The sequence below is a fragment of the Cibotium barometz genome, chromosome 18 (genome assembly GCF_041138505.1).
Source record: "Cibotium barometz isolate CiBa-2024 chromosome 18, ASM4113850v1, whole genome shotgun sequence".
Lineage (NCBI taxonomy): Eukaryota > Viridiplantae > Streptophyta > Polypodiopsida > Cyatheales > Cibotiaceae > Cibotium > Cibotium barometz.
This window is the reverse complement of record NC_141063.1, coordinates 12,013,262-12,034,824: the sequence shown is the minus strand read 5'-3', so window position 1 is coordinate 12,034,824 and position 21,563 is coordinate 12,013,262. Positions and strand designations below refer to the sequence as shown.

General features: G+C 41.8%; 1 protein-coding gene across 1 annotated transcript; it reads left to right on the top strand.

Annotated features, from left to right (window-relative positions):
• The first annotated feature begins 1,118 nt into the window (after positions 1-1,118).
• Positions 1,119-13,423, top strand: LOC147628941 (NADH-ubiquinone oxidoreductase-like protein). The gene is made up of 3 exons (XM_086812113.1): positions 1,119-1,319; positions 12,802-12,886; positions 12,981-13,423. Exons 1-3 carry the CDS (start codon positions 1,185-1,187, stop codon positions 13,094-13,096), a joined length of 336 nt encoding a protein of 111 aa, XP_086668239.1. The 5' UTR covers positions 1,119-1,184; the 3' UTR covers positions 13,097-13,423.
• The last annotated feature ends 8,140 nt before the right edge of the window (positions 13,424-21,563 follow it).

The window sequence follows — 21,563 nt, the reverse complement described above, 5'->3', positions numbered from 1 at the left end:
GTGTAGCCTTTTGGGGATTGCTTCTCCATATACTCTCCTTTAGTCCAAACTTTTACCACTAGTATTCTTCCCAAAGGATTCTCAATGAAAGCAACAAATATATAAATTGGCTACTTCTCCTTCACATACCACCTTTTGGTCTTTGGCCCATACTTAGGCAGTTTAGCCTTTAGCTCTAGACCTGTATAGCCCTGCCATAAGATAGCATTTGTTAGGAAACCCTAGTATGTACAAGAGCCTCCTCAGTCAGAAGTCAGATCATCGAATCCCAGACTATAGGGCCTAAATTAGCTACACTCATTCATTTTATTAACATAATATACAGACCAACACTTATGTACACACCTATACATCAATTCTATCACATCAATCCCTTGGCAAGCCTGTTTCTGAAATATTATACTATTCCTAGAGTTCCATATCTCCCAAAGACAACAATATCTAATAATACTAAAAACCAAATTGGCAGCCCCATTAGCCACAGATAATCTTCGCAACACCCAGTCCCCCCAATACCCCTGCATCCTTATATTGCTTGAAACCCATTTCCCAATCTTGCTCCTAGGTCCCTCTAATAGCTGGACAGTCCCAAAAAGCATGTCTCCCATCCTCCAATGCTGATATGCATCTAGGGAAGATCCTAGAGGTGAAGTTTCTCTGTAGTAGTTTATACCCAATAGGCAAGGCCACATACACACCCTCCATAAGAAGATCTTGTCTTTCACATGAATACCCACCTCCCATATCATCTTCCATCTCTTCATCCAGATGCCAGAATCCCAGCTCACCCTCCAGATTTTATTACAGCACCACACATTCACTTCACTCCTACTCAGCTCCTCATACAAAGTCCTGGTTACCCCTTTATCTAGTTTGACTCCATTAAACCAGGCCCAATCCTTCGCCCTAGCAAGTCTCATCAATGCAATAGAAACCCATCCCTTATCCACTTCCACCAATACCTATCTCATGAGCTGCAATTCCCCTGGTTGAAGGCTAAACTCATCCTTAAGGTGTCCCAACTCCTTCCATCCTACTAGAGAGTAAGCTAACAAGTGTATTTTTAAGAGGTGGTCCTCCAAAGCCTTATTACTATGTTTGATCAACAAACGCATCACATTTTTTGGATATTAGACGCTGGGTCTATAAGAAAACGCTAAACGCCGCAATTAATTATCAAATTCATGGCTCGGCTCCTGCGAAGCGTCTTCTCCACCTACCTGCGCTCCACTCGAGCTTCTGTCGTTGATGGATCGGAGAACACAAGAACTTTCAGCACAGCGGTTGTCGTTGGAAATCACACGCTGAAATGGATGCAGGTATGGGTTTTCGTGTCCTCGTTGCATTCTCTTAGAAATTGACATTAGGGTAATCTAGGCTTTTATCGCAATCACTCTTCTTTGAGTCCAGGGTTATGTAACCTGTTAGGTAGCGTGATCTGCACATTACACAATATTTACACCCTTTGACATCCAATTTTTTGTGCACGGTACCACCTGAGAGACCCGAATACTGCAGTTCTTGATCAATACTGCATGTGAGCCACATGCAAGACAAACGTGCCTGGATTTGGCATTCATGATTTGCATCATGAATTTGCATTGTCACTCACCTACATTATATGACAAGAAGGTTCTCATAAAACATGGAAAAAGGAAAGAGATGATTGGGGAGAGAGAGAGAGAGAGAGAGAGAGAGAGAGAGAGAGAGGATTTGATAATGCTTTTGGGGGGCTGAAACGGACCATGAGACCAATGATGATACAATATGGACCAAGATAAATGATATAGTCTCTTTAAAAGAAACATTTGGACATTTTTACATATGGTATCTTAACTTTTACAGAGCTTTTCTTAGATGGATCTCATTGTTGGGGTTCATCAACACATGATAGACTCACTCTAAAACACCATTACTCACAATGAATCAACATAGAAAGCACTTCAGACATAGTAGCACTTGCACAAAGACAACTTCAGATTAAATAGAATAATGCACAGAGGTAGATCCGGCAGAGCAGAAAACATGACTGGGCGGGCACCCAAGTATTGACGGGCGGGCGGCCAAGTGTGGACGCCCGATGACCGGCCAAGAGCCTATAAAAGGGTGGCCAAGGTTAGTTATTGAATATAGAGAGTCTCACGAGTTTGTGAGAGCTCTATGGTCTTGGAGCCTGGATCTAGTGCAGACGTGTACCTGCTTTATGCAGCCGAGGCCGGCAGCAATCTCGAGGCCCGCGAGGGCAGCTTCGTGGCGGTATGGGACGTCGCGAGGAGGAGATTGGTCGGTACGTCAACCTAGTTAGCTCAGCTCGTGGCTCGGTGGGGACAGCCAAGACTGTGGGCTCGCCCACGGCTGTCATGGTTGGGAGCCTGCACCCCCTTGCTTGTTTGTTTGCAGGAAACGAGTTTCGAACCAAGATCGATCACGAGGGGATCCGTGGGGATTTGACAGTCGGCACCTCGAGCACCTAGTATTCTGGATTTGGAATCTACAAGGGCCCGTGCTTCGGAGCAAGTGTTGAACGATTCCGAGGACAAAGTGGCAAAGTGGTGCTAAATGTCTGATAAGAGTCAGGCAAGTTGTGTAAAACTGTTTGAACAAGATAGCTATCTGTCAAAACCTCATCAATGTTAATGAGCTGCTCTCGTAGGCCCTTCACATGTGTAAGGTACTGATCGATAGAGTCACCTTCAAGCATGCGGTCAGTCTCAAGCTTGCCCCGAAGGCAAGCTACACGAGCCACATTGCGACCTGAATACAATGCCGCCAAGGTATCCCAAGCACCCTTTGCAGTGGCGCAAGAACGAATGTGCGGAATGATATGCCTGCGGCACGAGAGAGCAATCAATGCATGGGCGTGAGCATCCCTAGCATCCCAAGTATGCTGCTGCTGAGTAGGAGGAAGACGAGGAGGTGGACCTGCAGGAGGATGAGCGGGAATCACTTCACCTTCCGCTGGAGTAGGTGCAAGAGGACGCTCCTCAGTGCCATCCACATACAGCCATACATTTTTGGCGACCAAAACATGACGCATCATATAAGCCCACATAGGGTAGTTGTCCCCATTGAGCTTGTCCTCTTGAGATAGCATTCCAAAGAGGTCATTATTACTGTTGGCCATGATAGGACAACAAATCTATCACAAGTCACCACGAGTATGCAATGTCGAGCAAAACCGTAAGAATGCGGGAGATAAATAGCAGGATAACCAATGGGCTGAAAGGGAACTCCTTCACGACGAGAAATACATATGCATGTACTGCATGATGATGCAAATCTATCAAAGTGTCCACAATGGCAATATATACTGCAGCAAACCACAAATGTATACATGTGCCATGAAAAACACAATCAGCTGACACTTGTAAGAGCTGCAAGTGCTCAAATCATGGCAGATCAAATGTAAATTGGTCGAATGCTCCAAAAATGGGCTCAATGTAGAAAAGCCCTAATTTTTAGGCAACCAATTAGACCACATGTGAATCAGATTTGCACCTGTAAATCTACTAATGCGATTGTCACCTGTACCAAGTGTTGCAATGCCCAAAAATTGGGGGAAATGCTCCAATGCCAACCAAATGTGTCTGCAATACCCAAAAATTTGGGGGAAATGCTCCAATGCCAACCAAATGTGTCTGCAATACCCAAAATTGCCTGCAAATAGTGCCAATTTTTGCAAAATAGTGCCAATTTCTGCAAAATCGAGTCAATTTTTGCAAAATCCCCAAATTTCTTGCGCAATTATGCACCAAATCTGCTGAAATCAATGCCAATGTGTGCCAATGTTGCAATTGCAAGCTCAATGGTGAAAAGCCCCAAATTTCAACAGGCAATTTGTGCAATTTCAGGTCAAAAATTTGCAATTTTGAGCTCAATGTTGAAAAGCCCCAAAAATAATGCTGTGTATTTAGCAATTTTTGAGTATTTGAAAAAAAATTGCAAAAATACCCCAAATTGTGAGCAGCTTCAATCATGCAGGTACAGAAGCACAATCGGCGGGTACAACAGTACGGGCAAGTACAGGGGCGGAGCAAGTCGGCGGCGCAGTACGGGTAGCATAGGGGTGGAGCAAGTCGGCGCGGTCCGGGCAGTACAAGGGGCGACTGCAAGGCGTCGTACGGTGGCACAGGCGACGGTAGAGGCGGCGGTGCACAGATCTGAGAGGCGACGAACTCAGATCTGGCGGCGACAAGGGCACATTTGTTGGCAGCGGCGAAGGCGGCGAGGAGCGCACAGATCTGAGGCACAAAGGGCGACGACAGATTTGAGAGGCGGCGTCAGAAGTCGTACGATGTAGGGCAAGATCTGAGCGGCAAACGGTGACGGCGCAAGGCAGAGGCGGCGCCAGATTTGGGGCGGAGCGGCGCAGATCTAGGGTTGGGCGAAGCAGATCCAGAGCGGCGCGAAGCTGGATCATGGGGCGGCGCGCAGGACAGAGGACAGGTACAGTCGGGCGGCGGCGGCGTGGTGCAGCTGAGGGTGGCGGCAGGGCCGTACAGTACGGCGTATGGACAGAGCGGTGGCGGTAGGGCGGCTGAAGGCAAAACCCTAACCCGAACCCTAATGCAGCAAAACCCTAATCCCCTGATGTGTGCAATAGGCTCAAGCTCTGATGGGCAGCAGGTGGACAAACCCTAATGCTAACCCTAACCAAGCTCTGATACCAATGTTGGGTAGGAGGGAAGCTAGCCTGCACACACACACACACACACACACACACACACACAACCTCAAGCACAGAGAAACATGAGTGCTGGAAAAGATGTACTCAATAATGATATGAAATGAAAGTACAAGTGAGTACTAAAAGGCCTAGGGCAAAGTGCCCAACACACGTGTTCACACGGGGAAAAAACCTGTGTCCAGTCACAGGGAAAAAGTGCCCGTGAGTAAGCTGGGTTCACACCTGAACTAGCCGGGAGTGGACATGACCAACAGTCCTTACTATAGTCATAGCTTGCATGTAACCTCGAGAAAACTAGAACCTGTCCACATGAATCCGAAGACATGCTTTCCACATGAAACCAAAGACCTGTATCCATAAACCATAGGCCTGTTTCCTCATTACTAGAATCCTGTTTCTTCCCGAAAACCAATGTCTTGTTTCCATGACAGATAAACCCTCATATGCACCATTCAATCACGGTGCCAAAAATCTAGAGAGAGAAAGATAGAGGACGTGTCAAGCAATCTCTGAATACACATAAGTCCAAGATGAAGAGCAACACACATCTCTTCCAAGAAGATCATCCTGTGCATATGTAGCTTGATCCTCTGCATCCTATTCTCGTAAAACAAAACCTGCTTGCGAAGAGAGAGAGAGAGAGAGAGAGAGAGAGAGAGAGAGAGAGAAACCCCTTGGCTGTTAGCCCCTCGGTGCCTCCTTCAACTCACCTTCTTCAAGAGAGAGAGAGAGAGACCCACACTGGCTGCTTCCACACATGCAGCCCGCCTGCACTCGCCTGACTGGTTATAGTGAGTCTTCCGCCTAACTCCCGCTGCTGGCTGCAGTCCATAGGCGCAGCCGCCTGGTCTTCCAGATGTGAGGCCTCCCATCAGAAGCCTGCCTGGTTGCCCGACTGGCAGCAGCCCCTACGCACAGCCACCTGGTCCCCTTTTGATGGCAGTAGCCCATGTGCAGCCACCTGGCGCCCTCTGCTGGATGCAGCCCGTCTGGCTGTAGCCTATGTGCGCAGCAGCCCTGCCTAAAACCCATGCACAGCAGCGCTCACCACCTGCTGTAGACCATGCGCAGCAGGGCCAGCCACCTGTAGCCCAAGCGCTGCAGCACCCACCGCCTGCCTGTAGTCCATGCGCAGCAGCACCTACACTAACCGTACCTGCAGCAGTGCCAACTCCACATGGCGACCTCTCAAGGGGATGCGCCCGCTCCTTCATGCGCCACACGCTGATGGTCCACACGGCGACCTGCTCTTTCAGCTCCGCCACCCTTCGCCTTATAAAGAGCTTTCTCCAAAAACGCCAAAAGCGATGAGCAAAAACGCATGCCTTCAAAAAAATAATATTTTTAAGCCTCAAAGGTTATTAAACCTTATAAACAATAAAATTCCCTTTTGTCCCCTTTCACGCTTGGGCTGGCCACCATCTATGAGTTTCCTTTTCATATCCAACTGAGGCCTGTTCACACTGTTCGTGCCCGTGCCCACCTGCTTGTTGTCCAGAGGGAAAAACACAGGGTCGTAACAAGCATATTGTTTTCCATCAGCTTTTGTTGCAGGTGTTACAAAACTTTGGAGGCCATGTAATTTCTGATGGGGTGTCAGCTTGGGAGTGTTGTATGTTCAATATTCAAAAGCTTGCTCACTAGTATGGGATTCACAATGCATCATTTTTTAGGGAGAAGTTGCGTCGTGCGAAACCTAGAATCGTTGTTGGTTGATTTGAACTAGGTGGTTCAAGAGGACGGTTCTTGCCCTGACATTGAGATAGCTATTGATTGGTTGTTCCATCATGTTGTAGCATTGCACGAGAATCAATATGTAAGGTATAAGCTTATGTCTCGAATGGATGCCCTATTGAATCCTAATTGTCAGTCACATATGTTCTTTGCTCGTTTGCACCAAAAGCATGCACGTGAGAATATTGTCAGGACGCAAGATAGGCAAGGAGTATTGATTACTGATCTTGCTTGTGTTCTAGATGTGTGTATGGACTTTTATCGCCATTTGGTGGGTCCGCAGGAGGTCATATCTCCTGATGTCATTGTAGCTAGAGAGTCTTTGTTTCACTTGGTTCGTCACCAGCTGTTTTTGCAAATGACTTGGAAAGAGATATTTCTAAGGATGAGGTGGAAGCTATGTTGAAGCATTTGCCTAAAGGGAAAAGTCCAGGATGGGATGGGCTTCCCAATGAGTTTCACGAAGTATGTTGTTGAGTTGAAGGCTCCTCTCGCTTCTATTTTTTAGGAGGTTTGGAATATAGGTATCGTGCTTGTGAGTTGGAAGATTAGGCTTGTACGTTTATTGTCTAAAGTTTCATCCCCAGTTAATTTACGTCAATGGAGACTAATTACATTGATGGGAGCTATGTATAAGATATTTGCAAAGGTCTTGGCTAACAAGTTGCAGTGATTTCTTCCTCCTTTGATTCATCCAAGGTAATATGGATTTATTAAAGGTCGGAATATTTTGCATAATATACTGAACTTACAAATTGGAATTGATTATGCAAGGGCTTCGAGGCAAGAGGTGGTTATGATTCAACTGGATATTAAAAAGGCTTATGATTGTTAAATTTGCAGCAATGTGATAAGCTATGGTGGATCAAATGCTAGAATCAATATCATTAACAAAGAGATTAGATGATAATTAAGACGTGATTGGTGAGCAATTAACTGATAGCTTAATGTAGGCATGGATCAAAAACCAGCAAATTCTCATTAGGCCAATGCCTCAATTAATAGGGTTTACATCCAAGCATCTAATCCCACTGATTTCTTCTTGATTCACTCCACCTCTTTTGCTTGATTCTCTCCACCTCTTCCCACCACAGTTGTGGCAAGTGAAGGTCTTTTCTCCTACTCTTCCTCGTCCTCGTCCTCGTCCTCGAGAGAATCCTCCTTGGGTGAAGAATGCTTTTTTTTTCTCCTGTTGTTGAGTCCAGCCATTTCTTCTCTTTGACTCTGGTCTCTTGCTCTAGTAGAGCTCCTTCTATCTCGTGCAGCTTCAATTCAGGTACATTCTTTAACGTTGCTACAATGTTTTCATAGTCACCTTTGTCCACACTCTTCAGAAGCACTGCAAGTGCCTCATCATCTTCTACCTTTTTGCCAATGGCTGACAGTTGTTGCTTAATGCTTTTATATTTGTTCAAGTGTGATTAAAGGTTCACTTTCCTTCATATCGAGTTTGTAGAATTGCATTAAGAGATTTATCTTTGAATTTTTTGCTTGAGTGTCAAATAATTTATTGAGTTCATCCCATGCATCATTTGTCCATTGTATCCCTGTGATGTGATGAATGATTTCATCATTTAAACTGAGTGCGATAAGTCCTAATGCTTTCTCATTCTTGCTCTTCCACTCATTTTCCCCTCTCACCTCTGGGCATTCATCTCTTCCCTCAACTAGCCCCCACAGATTTTTTCTCATGAGCAGATACATGGTTTTTGTCTGCCATGTGTAAAATTGCTCCCCATTAAATTTGGCTATCTCTTGTGCCGTACTCATGACGATGTGAAGGGGGTCTTACCTCTTGATTCAATTTCAAGATTCAAGGGCAGTGTCTATCCTTTTACAACTCAATCTGGTGTTTAGGTGATGATTACAACAGATTTATCAGCATAAATTCACCAGAAATTACATTAAACCAAGGGTAACAAATCTGTACGGAATGGTTGGAGTATAAAACTATCTCTGAATTGCAATCTGAAGTTATAGGGATCTGTATCAAATATCCAATGGTTAATTTGAACCCTCAATTGCACCAAAATACAGTGAGTAGTGTTGATTAATCACTGATTAGCAAATTAATCTTTTGTTTTGTGTGCAGAAAACAGAGTATGCGGGGAGTCTAGATCTGGGGCCTTAGAGTTGAAGTGAGCTCAAATCCTTTCAAGGCCATCAATAGCAATTAGTATAGTAGAGGATTGAGCCAAGAAACACAAGATTTGACCAAACATTGAATGCTTAATCTTTGTTTTACCAAAGTCACCTGCAGATTTGATGAAGAGCTTGGATGTCACTATAGACTTGATCAAATCAAAAACTGTCTTCACCAGCTTGTAGAGCACCCTTGAAAACCTCTAGGGCCAAGAGGAATTAGAGCAATTTGATCTGGAGAAGAAGACATTTCATTTTTTCCTCAGAAAAACGGCGCCTGCAGATTCGCGATTTCGAGGAGCTGCAGAAGGCGGTTTGACGTTTTGATTGAATAGGCTAAAAGGTGGGCAAGGTAGCTATGCTTGCCTAGAAGCTTTTACCCTAATGTTTCTCCTGGAGGGAGATCAATCCCCTCCACTGGCCCATTCTGTACAGAAGGCTGTATTGGGGATGTCTCTCTCAACAATCCTAACTTGGTGGTACTCACTCTTCAAATCTATTTTCGAGAACACCTTGGTCCCATTCAACCTTTCTAAAATGTAATCTATTCGAGGTATCGGGAACTTGCTTTTGATAGTCAGCTTATTGAGTGCATGATAATCTACACACAATCGAGAAGAACCATCTTTTTTCGTGACGAACAGGATCGAGGCTGCAAATGGCGACACACTAGCGCGTATGAAGCTAGCTTGCAATAGCTCTTCAAGTTGGCGGTCCAACTCTAATTCCATTGCCTTGGACAAGCGGTATGGAAACTTGCTCGGGGGATCTGAGCCTGAGAGGAGGTCTATCGTGTGGTCCTCTGGTCTATACGGGGGGAGATGGGGAGGGAGATTGTCTTAAAGGAAAATCTTTTGGAACTTGTCACGGGGAGCCTGGTACTTCTCGGAAGTACTAGCCACCGTATGGGCAATTTGGATATAAACCACTACACATTGTGCGCCTTTCCGTATTCTTGTTTAGCTTGCAAGTGGTTATGAGAGGAAAGTTCGGGATTCCTGGCTCACACTTAATGATTACTAGGGCTTTAGACACATTCTGTGTAATCCGAAAAGTGTGCCTGTCCCAATTAATGTCTGGCTGAAACTCGTGAAACCATTGAATTTCCTAAATTATGGCTCCTCCTACAAGAGGAGCAACCATAAAGTCTTCCACAAACTCTATGCCCTAAATCACTAGTTTAGCACCTTGAGCTTCAAATTTGATGCTCGTTGTCATGCTTGTGCTAAAACCCTCAACCTTCTTGTCTACCAAAGTCAACAGGAACTGGGCTCGCCGAGCGGCCTGCTCCGTGACCACATTCTCCATGCTGCCGTTGTTAAACAAGACCACGACTCTTTGGCTACCTATGTAGCCAAACATCTTGAGCAGTTCTCATATTCCTGGTCTTGGTCGCCCTTCTCCTTATCTCTTATCTTCGAGCTCCCAGTTGATAATTGTACCAATTGAAGAACTGGGGTCCGAAGAACTAGGGATGACCGCTGGGGACTGTGTGGGAGTAGAGCTCACCATGGAAGTTGTGGAGGATGGGGTGGTAGTCTGTGGAGTGATAGTCTTCTTTGGACAATCCTTAGAAGTGTGTCCTTTTGTGTCACGTGCACCCTGCACTGAAGTTCCGAGATCGAGGTACCCATGAAGCAGTTTGGCTAGACGAACAGCTCTTTCAAGAGTACCCCGAGTTGTTGGCGGACTACTTTGAAGCCATGAACCTGCTACCGCCAAGCTAAGCAGGAGGGAATGTCACATGCACTTTGCATTGTAGTGCATGGTAACAAGATGGCTCATCATCAGTGCAACATTGTACAACAGTAGAACCCTTTAGGATTTGATATTTGTCGTGCGCCGTGACCCCATTGTAATCCTCAGTCCAGGATATGTCAAGCATGAGCTATGCCGAGAGGGAGGCACGAAGTGGTATGGTTTGACAAGAGTTTTGAAGACTATCTGGCATTATTGACGGACTATTTGGAGGCTATGAAACTTCCGTTAAGTTAAGCGGAAGACAATGTCATGTGCATCTCACATTTGGATGCCATGTGGACATATCTATATGGTAGAGGTGCAAGGCCTATGGTGATTACTGGGTCCGATGTACTGTAGAGTGTTATGTTCAGGTGTAAAAGTCTCATACATGGTCATGGTCAGTTGTGCATCTCCCACACATGATGTCAGTGCATGTCTTGCACGTCTTTGTAACCCTGTGGAATGATGTAGAGGTGTTCTAGGCACTTATTAGGCTTGTAGCCGCATGTACGGGCACCAAGTAGGTCATAGGAGTCATTATCCATGAGCTCCGTGTGTGTGAACCCATGTTTGCATGGAAAGTAGCAACACCCAAAGGTGGGGTTGGAAAATCTTGAGCTATGGGCTGGTCCAGGCTGTGGGCAGCCCTTAGGGTCATGCCCAGGTAGGTCATAGGAGTCATTATCCGAGAGCACCGTGTGTGAACCCATGTTTGCATGGAAACTAGCAACACCCAACGATGGGGTTGTGGACAATCTTGAGCTATGGGCTGGTCCAGGCTGTGGGCAGCCCTTAGGGTCATGCCCAGGGGCACTCATGAGCCCCAAAAGTCAGGCGCCTAGAGGCAAGGGACCCATATGTGTGAAAATGCTGATTTATGGCATTTTGGGACCTACTAGTCAGGCTTCTTTGCAGTTGGCCAGGTCTATTGCTTATGTTCACACCCTATAAATAGGGTGCTCCAGCCCCCCACTAATCATCGAATATTCTACAACTTGCTTAGGCTCAAGTAAACAAAGGCAAGGCTGTAAGGGCAGATCCAGGGCGGTCACCAGCGTTTCCAGAAATGCATCAAGAAGGAAGTCTCCAAGTCGTCATCTACACGCTGTTTACAGCCAGACATTCAGTCCTCTACACAGTCAGCAATAAAGCAAATACACTATTTATGGTGGGGGCTCTTCAGAGGGTATTTGGGACCCAATATTGTGTTCTCTCTCTCTCTCTCTCTCTCTCTCTCTCTCTCTCTACACTCTATCATCTTCATATTGTGATGTCCATCGTCAAGATTGAAGGTGCTGAATTTTGTTAATCAAAGTATAATCCTTGTCTATAAGCTTCCACGTTACACCACTGCGCTTTGACTAAGGCTGAGGAAGTGGCCAGCAATCTTACAAAGACAATCGGAAATCTCTAAAGAGAAGTTGCTAGCTCACTTTTTTGATAAACTCCAGGTATGAGCAACAAAACTCATGGAGCATAAGTGTGGGAGTCTTTGGCCCTCTTTCACATAGGAGGACTACCCAAAGGGTGGTTGATGTGGAAGAAAGGTTCACAGAAACATGGCTGAAAGTGATCGATGGGATGCGGACAATCGACTATGATGTGAAAGCCACATCTTGCATCACACTCCAAGGTAACAGTAATGCAGTCATTGCTTTCAATACCAAAGAAGATAGGATGTGATCCTGAGGCAATCTAGGACTCTGAAAGGCGTAAGCTATGGTCAACAGAAGAGCTCACACAAGCACAGCTTAATCAGAAGGGAGCAGAATGAGAGTAGGTAAGAGCAGGATGTAAGGCTGGAGAGTCCGTGGTCTTCTGCAGAGGGAGAGTTTTCATCTAACAGTTCTGTATCTGAGAATCATCAGACTCTCAGGCTTTAAATGATGTGAATGTCGATGAGCATGAAGTTATCAAGTTTGAATCTTTGGCCTTAATTCTCTTTTTCTATTTGTCTGCGAGAACACATCCCATGTTTGATGTTTTGTAATTGTTCCTCTGCAGATCTAATCTCTCTTTCTCTCTGAGAAGAACCCAATGCAAGGTCTTGCATCATCGTAGCCTAAGATGCCTACAAACCGCTCCCCCCCCCTTCTCTCTCTCTCTCTCTCTCTCTCTCTCTCATATCATATGGACCTGGGCTCCAGATAGGCATAAAATTGGCTATGCTCTATTGTGTAGCTTGTACTGTTCTGAAACCCATTGGTTGCAGAGCTGTGAGTAGATATTAGATACTTGCAGATTCAAGTTTGCATGCTGAAAAAGTTCAGTTTATTTAATTGGGGCTCAACTTGTTTTTATCAAAACTGTTATTCTGTGCCTGTGTGGAAGAACACTATGAACAACCAAAATATATCGAAATTTCGAGTAGAACAATGCTTTTAATAAATTACAGGAAATAGTGGTCGTCACTTTTATGCTTTCGTGTGGTGTATCTTGAGTTTTGATTTATGCAGGATTCCTAAATGTTGCTTTGGTTTGTGTATTCATACCAGAAACTGGATAAGAAGACCCCCATGGAATACATCAATGAAATACCCCCTATACCTGTTGAAGGACGGGTTGTGGCTTGCATAGGAGGTAATGCATCTATCTGCTTGCCTTGGAAGATGTTTAGAAACTTCCCATTTGAAACAAATAATGCTTCAACTCCACGTTTGTGTTGATTGTGCAGGCCATGATCCAGCTCTTGGTCATCCAGTGGAGTATATATGTCTGGACTCTGATGGACCTAATGTTTGCAAGTATTGTGGCCTGCGGTATGTCCAACCCCATCATCATCATCATTGACAGTGTGATGAAGAAAATGGACTCACAGCTTATGTTCAAGTTCTCCATTAGGTTCTTCAGATCTAAATTTATCGCAAAATACATAAGCAAGCATCCTGAATTTACCTAAAAAGATACGCATGTCTTGTTTCCAAACTGTCTCAGCTCATAGCGTTGACGACCTGCTTAATGCGAAAAACTCAATAATTACAAAATGAGTTTTCAGAGGTTTGGTTTGAAAGCCCTGGCAGAAGATCGGCGGGATGCTGTCTTTAGTCACTTGTTGCCCCTAAAGTCTGTTCTAGCTTTTTATGGTTGAGTGCTCAGTATAATTGGCTTTTTCAACTCTTCCAATATTCTTCGTGGGTCGTTGTCATGCTCCAAAATGATTAGTTGTGCAGCTGTTGAAATCTTGTGTGCAACGTATGATCAAATGTAATACTTGTTTCACAGAACGAAGTCTTAGAGATTTCTAACTGGCTTTACTTTCTGGCTGTGTCCATGCGTTCATGAGGATCAGATGGAAGATAAGAATTCATGACACCATGTCCAACAAGGATGGGAATGATTGGGTACAATTTGTGTGTTACATGAAAAGTAGTCTAGACCTTCTCTGGGTTAATATTAACCTATTTCTTCAAGAATGAAAGTATCAATTGAACTATAAAAGAAGCCAAGAGAGATTGAGATAGGTATTCCTAGTTACTTGAGAGGATGCAAGCTTTATGTCAATATAAACTTTTTTCTCCCTCATCCTGCCCCTTCTCTCTCTCACACACACACACACACACACACACACACACACACACAAACACATAATTTCAAGCCCTCTAATTTGCAACAAGGGTAGTAAAATTGCATGCATGTGCTAGTTGATTCTAGATGAGACGCACACTGCAATCTTCTATGTTTGAAAAGTCCAATTTGGTTTTATAGCAACTTTCTTTATTAGATATCAAGAATCTCTCTCTCTCTCTCTCTTTCTAAGTTGACGAGCCTACCAAAATGTATATTGTAGAGTAGTAGATGAACTTCATTTTTGCATTTCTTTTACTTGCTCATATGATCTCTTGCACTAAGGACTCCGCAAGTGTCTATGTTTCAACACGAAGCCATCCACCTTGTGGCACGTAGATAATGTGTGAGCATTAATATTTATGTGCATAAAACAAGGGCTTTAGTATACTAATGATTGTTACCACAAATCAAGGAGACTCTTGAAGCTTGAATACAACTTGTTTATTATGCTTGGGTCTATGCCCTTACAAACAATCTTACAAAAGCAATTTACTTTTCTTCAAAAAAACATAAAGTTCACCTTTATACATCTTCAACTTGAGCTTGCTTACTTTTAACACTTCCCTTGAAGCTCAAGTTGAGGTGATGTTCATGTCTTCAACTCCAAGTAGTTATTGAAACTTCTCAAACTTTTCTCTTACCAATGCTTTGGTGAAGATATCAGCAATCTAATCTTCAGTCTTCACAAATCTTAGATCAACTTGACCTTATAGCACTTTCACAAAGTAATGATGCATCACAAAGTGTTTCGTATGAGCATGATTGTCAATTGGATAGAACTCATACTGTCACTACAAATAGATACTAGTTCTTTCAAGGTTATCTCCAAAGCTATTAAGAGTTGTTGCATCCATGCAACTTCACATGCTGCTTGTCTATACTCTACTTCTGTAGTACTCAAGATTAATGTAGGTTATTTCTTTGATGTTTAAGAAATGAAACCATTCCTAAGTAAGCAACACATGCTTGTGGTGCTTCTTCTTGTTGATGGATCACCTACTCAACCTACATCACAAAACGTATGAAGTTTAAACTCATCTTCACATCAATAGTGAAGTCCATGATTTACTGTGCTTTTGATATATCTCTTCACAAAGTTATACTTTTGCTTTTGCACTCTTCGTTATCATTCCCTGTTAAAATAAGATCATCCACCATTCCTAATGTCTCTTTGCTTTAAATAGTAATCTCGAGTTATCTTGCCATAATAGTTGCAAGTATCTTTGTTATTTTTCCTCTTTCGCTATTATCTTTTGCTATTATAGCCTCCTCAATTTGACGATCGTCTTCCACCTCGTTCTCTTTGAATGTTCCTTTGACTCCCCCTATCTATGGAGTCATCATCTCTATTATTACCTCTTTGGCTTTGATGTGCTCATCCTCAGCCTAGATTTTCATCACTAGTATATAGAGCGCTTTTATCACTCCAATCTGCTTTTGATGAGCTTCCCCAAGAATTTGTTCCTCAAGGATCATCTTTGCCACAAGTTTCTCAAAGTTTGGTAACCGATCTTGAGACAAGATAGATGTTCTAAACATCTTCAAGTCTCTTCCAAGACCTCTAATGCATATCTCCATCATTTCTTCATCTTCAACTTTCTCACCAATGATCACATTTTCCTTCAATCTCTTTGCAACCTAGTCAAACTATGACAAGTTCTTCTTCTCGATCATATGTAACTCTCCTTTGAGTTGTATCTTGCAGGACTTTAACACATTTTCAAACATGCTTGAAATTCACAATGTTTGATGTGTGGAATTACTACTTGACTCACTGTCTGTGCAATAATACTTATCACCTTCTTCTCCTTTAACTGCATGCTTTGACATTCATTTCATCCTACCTTTGTAGATTTTGTTGAGTCTCACGAAATTGATCCTCTCTTTCGTTGACTTCTCTTCTACTACCTTTTAGTAGCTCTAAAGGCATGTTGGTAGCATTGCATTGGCTCCAATGACTATATCCCATAAATCATCAGATTGGAGGAATATTTTGATTTTGAATCTCCTAGCCTGACATTTATTTTCAATGGTGTTAAATTTTACTTCCACCATGATAATATGGATAGAGTGTCGATGTGGAGGGTTTTTAGAAGTGAAAGGTTAAAAAAGAAGCTTATAGGGTAGATGAGAGAGGTTTGAAGAGGACTGAATGCTACAGTGTATCCTTGTATAAAATTTTTCTTATAAAAAACCTCAAAAAATTTACCTTGATGTGGAATCCATTGTGAATTGCTTATGTTGAAATACCGCTTTAAAATAACCTCGACAAGCCCCTCAAAGTTGAATGGTTTTGCTTTTCACTTTTTTAAGGCTTTAGAGCCAAAGCCCCTTTAAAAAAAACCCAAGATTTTTCACAAAACTTTGTGTAATAACTTTGAAATCTTTGTAGCTAGTTTCTTTGTAAGCTAAAACTTTATAAGCTTTTTAGGACAAACAAACAAGCTCTATAGATGTAATCTCACATGCGATATTTGGGGAAGGATTACAAGGCTATGTGCCAACCATGCTACCGCACATTGTGCACCTACTCTGTGTGTTTTTTCGGGTCTTATTATCTTGACCACCTAGTAGGCTGTTCTCATTATAGGGGGTTGTTTGAGTGCCATAATATGACAACCCTTTTTTCGAGATGTTGTCGAAAAACTTTGCACCAAAAAATTCCACCAATTGAGCCCTGATACCAATGGTACCACAAATCAAGGAGAATCTTGAAGCATGAATATAAATTGTTTATTATGCTTAGACCTATGTCCTTATATACAATCTTACAAAAGAAAGTTGTTTTTCCTTAAAAAAACAAAAAGTATGTTCTTCCTTAAAAAAACAAAAAGTATGTTTTTCCTTAAAAAAACAAAAAGTATGTTTTTTAGAAAATACCATTAATAACAAGAACTATATAACCTAAGAGTTTGTTCACACGCTTTTTACACATCTTCTACTTAAGCTTACTTATTGTTAACAATGACTACGACAAAGAAGTTTATGGAAAGATGTAACAGACACTTTCAATGCCATTTGAGGATAGTGTGAAAAATTACATTATCTACATGTAACCATTTATCCTATGCTCAAGTGTCTATGTAGGTACTTCTTACCTCTTTGTTTGGGCATCTAATTGTGAGCATATATCTTGTACTCATGAGGAAAGATGTAACAAACACTTTCAATGCCATTTGAGGATGGTGTGAAAATCTACATTATCTACATGTAACCATTTATCCTATGCTCAAGTGTCTATGTAGTTACTTCTTACCTCTTCGTTTGGGCATCTAATTGTGAGCATATATCTTGTACGCATGAGCCTCAACAATAAGTTTCATAGAATTTGATGGAGAGAATTATGGAGAAGGGCATGGATCTAGATGCTCATTTATGAGAGCTAACCACTTTACAATGGTTAACTAGGTGGACGGCTTCGATGGGTCTATGGACTAATTTTTTCAAATAGTCAAAGCTATTATGAGTGATCACCATCAAGAAATCATCTATGTTACACCACGTTGTAATTTTCATCCATGCGACGTGTGGTTTTTCACTTTTTGTATATCTTATGATTTTTTTGCTCAAATTTGCTCCACACTATGTAAACAAGGGATGATTGAGCTAAGTGTAATGTTGGCACTGATTTTTGTTGAATATTAGATATCCTAGGACACATAGATATTGTAAGTAGAGCATGGTGGGTGCCCATCCACTTATAATTTTTATATAAAGGTTTTGCTTGTCTGTCTATCCCTAGTTGAGAATTAACACATTTTTATGTCTTCTGCTGTGGTGTTTGTTTCATGTTATCGATTGGAGTACTAGGAGAGAGGGGAAGGTAGTGACAATACTAGGGCCCTGAGGGTTAGGAGAAGAAGGTGTTGGGGGTGTATGGAAGTAGGTGAAGGAAGAGTGACATGGTGATAGGTTGGGCGGAGGAGGAGATGTTAAGTGCAAGAGGGATGGGGGAGAGTGTTGGAGAGAGGCATGGAGGGCCATGAGATGTAGATGGTGTGGTAAGATTGGAGAGGAGGCATGGAGGGTTGTGAGTAGCGTGCGAGTGGTGTGGCGTCTACATTTGGAGTTATATGAAGTGTGGTTTCGATGAGTAGGGGTTATAAAGATCAAAGGCATGAGGCCTACGTATAGGAAAAAGGCCCTTAAATCCTATGCCAAAGGCTTCAAGTCCCTTAAAGCCTTACAACATGCCATGAGGTTAAGCATCACAAGCTTGAAGACTTGTTATGATCGTTGTCCTTCATCTTTATAAGTTTAGCTTCGTTTAAGTTTTTGATGAAATACATTTTGCACAATAAAATCCTTTGATAGTATTAGCATCACCTGTCTCAATCTTGCACTCTTCTAATGTACTATTGTAATGAAGGGGGCTTGGAATTAGACTCAAAGAGAGCCCATGGGCATGGTTATGGCCGATCATGTATGAGGCCCAACATTAATAAGTGTGAAATGGTGGGTAAGTATATCTTTTTACTAATGAAATCATACTTCTTGGAGCTCCATGCTTTCATGGCTATGGTGGTACTCCCTTGAGTGCATGTGGTACTCCATCATGAGTGCATGTGGTACTCCATTATGAGTGGAATCTTTCTTTCTTTCTTTTCCCCATCATTACAACTACCTTCTTGGACATCCCAACTAGACTTTCTTATACCTGTCAATTTTTTGTGGTTGGACTTTATCAACAATGAGACTACAAATGCCCTGAATTGCCTTGAAGGTTCTCTTGTTTGCACCACCATGGCATCACTATTGTGAGTAGGAAACTCTTGAAGAAACTTCTATAACCATTGGAGTGGTAACAATGGGAGCTGTTTGAGAAAGCTAGATGCATTGTGGCTAGATAGCCTCCCTTGGAAAGCTACAAATGAAAAAAAAAAAGCATCCCCACCATGACAAAAGATAAAAGCATTTCTCTTATGTATATTTGGTGCCACAATGTAGAAAGGGCATATCTCTACAATATGACTTGTAGTAGATATGTAGGAGAAGAGGCTTAACATAGGTGGGGAAATAGAAGGTTGCTTGCCTTAGTCCTCTTGGCAATTCGTTAGTATTTCCAAGCTCTTTTCTTTTTTTCGAGTCTTGCTGATGATATAATGAAAGTAAGGTGATCCAATGAAGGCAAGCTCTTTTCTTTTCTTCTTGCTATAAGTAATACAGTGAGGTAAGGTGAAGGAGGTTGGAGTAAATAAAGTGTTTTTATCTATGGATTTATATATAATTTTTAGATTTTTGGTGTGACCTTTGAGTTTGTGTGGTTAGCTTTGGGTTTAGAGTGAGGATTAAGTAGTAGTTTTTCTTAGATTTAGTCTTTAAAGTCACTTTTCACTTCTCTACATATTTTTGCTTGTAGAGTAGTTAACCAAGCTAATTAGGCTTGCATTACATTGTTTTTGTTAGGAAATGTATTTAAATTTTTATAACATCATTTTTTCTAGGAATTGTATTTAGCTTTGCAACTAGATCATTTAGGAAGTATTAATTAGGATAATTACATTAGTTTAGTAAATTAGAAATTAATAGTAATTTATGCATTCTCTCTGATCACTTAGCCTGAGAGAGGATTAATTTTCTTATCTTTCTCTCATTAATGGTTGAATTTTAAAAATCTAAAAATACCATAATGATCAAGAGAGATTGATCCATGGCTTTAAATCACTTAGTGTTAGTGTCTTAAATCTCTTGAGGATTAAATTGCTCGTCTTTCTCTTAATATTGATTAAGATTAAAAATCTAAAAATACCATGATCAGGACTGAGATTGATCCATGTCATTTAAATCACATAGTGCAAGTGTCTTTAATTTCTTTAAAATTTTGTCGAATTAATGGGTGATTAATTGTGCTAATCCAATTTAAATTAGTTATTTCCTCATGAGGAGCTAGGTTTTTCAACATGATTGCATTAATTTTTAGCTTAGGGGTTGGTGAGATTTGATTTAAGGTAAAATTTTAGTTAAAAAGGTTTTTTATGCATGCACCTAGTTGAAAATTGCTTTCACAATAGGATTCCTTTTGTTTTTGGAATTGAATTGGATGCGCTAGGTTTTCATCATTGTTAATGATTAGAATTTACTCTTTGTATAATTTATCTTCTCAAATCATCCCCCTAATCTCTGCACTGCATATAGTAGCTCAAAGCTTCTATAGTGTTTAACTCTCTACTATGAGAGTTGAGTGGGGTTTTGAATACATTAATCTTTTTATTTCGATAAAGCTAAGATATTGGTGTGATCAATTAAGGAAAACTAAAAACTAAGTGGAAATCATGATGGATGTACTTTTACGTGTTATAATCTCATATGATATGTCTAACAATGGGTTGTGAAGCTTCTACTAATCCGGATTCCATAAGAATAAGTATTATGGTAAAGTATTTCTATCCCTGGCTTGCTATCCCTAGCTTGGAGTTGGATGCATTTTAGGCTCAAAAAGCTATTGCTTTCTTGGCCATCTGCTTAGTCATCCAACTCCAAGTGTGGGTGTGTGTTGATATTATAAACATACGCACTTTGTACTCCCATAACACCATATTGGGGAATATGGGAATTTCCCACAAGTTTGGGACTTGTGGTCAAATATTTGGATTCTCCATAACTTGAACACTATTAATCCAAAATGAGCACTTCCTGGCTCTTTAAATCCCATTTTTCAAGTACTTTCTAATGATAGGTTACATGATAGGGTTTTGATAAACTTACAAGCGTGTTATCCATGCCCCCCTTTTTTAGTACTAAAAAATGGGAATTGGGAGATTCCCAAAAATCACGAATATGATATCTAGTTGTTGGTAGTACAAGGGAGTTTCGGGCCTATTCTTGCATAAGCAGTATTTGTTATTAACCCATTTTAGGGTTAACAAGGTCTACCACATCCAGTTATATGCCAAAACATAAGTTATTTACAACAAATGTCAAGGATGGATGCACCAAACTCAAGTACAAACAAGCCATGAAAGCAATGGTGTGTCCAAATCTCTAACTTGGACGAGTGTGCCCGTGAAGATCCGACAGATAATTAATGGTGTTTCTGGCTCCAAAATCATGTGGCAGTGAGCTAGGATGTGCTTCCTATGTTGTAATGCATTAATGTATTATGAGATGAAGTAATGTATAAGCAATAGGCTTTCTAGAAGCTTTGGTCACTTGCTCGGCCATAGTTTAAGTGTGTGTGTATTATGAGATGAAGTAATGTATAAGCAATAGGCTTTCTAGAAGCTTTGGTCACTTGCTCAGCCATAGTTTAAGTGTGTGTGAACACTTATGGCCCATTGTATAAAAGGTAATTTTTCTCATAATGCAAACACACTCTCCAATTATGAAATTGAGCTTTCCCTCTTGCTAAAACTCTCTCTAAGCTTCTCTATAATGCATGCTAGTGAGTGTGTGTGAGTTATTTGAGGTGAGAGGAGGGAGTAGTGCTTGTAGTGTAACACAACGGTGAGAGGGGAGGGAGTAGTGTCTTTAGTAGTGCAACATGACAATGCTCCACGAGAGAAGGAAAATGGTAAGCTACCCATGTTGGTGTTGAGCTTAGAGACCTCAAGGGTTACGAGATCGGCCATGGGAAAGATCCCCATGACACGTTGAGTCGAGGAACAATCCCTTGGCTTTGTCATTTGTTTTTTCTCTAATCTACGATCTACCCATTGCTTTCACTCTTGTGAACAAATGGGAATGGGATTTG

What these genes read in the sequence shown, in the direction of transcription:
- LOC147628941 (XM_086812113.1), top strand. Translation starts at nt 1,185, where the DNA reads ATGGCTCGGCTCCTGCGAAGCGTCTTCTCCACCTACCTGCGCTCCACT. An exon ending in ACACGCTGAAATGGATGCAG is followed by an intron (nt 1,320 to 12,801) that starts GTATGGGTTTTC and finishes TATTCATACCAG; the next exon opens with AAACTGGATAAGAAGACCCC. An exon ending in GGTTGTGGCTTGCATAGGAG is followed by an intron (nt 12,887 to 12,980) that starts GTAATGCATCTA and finishes TTGATTGTGCAG; the next exon opens with GCCATGATCCAGCTCTTGGT.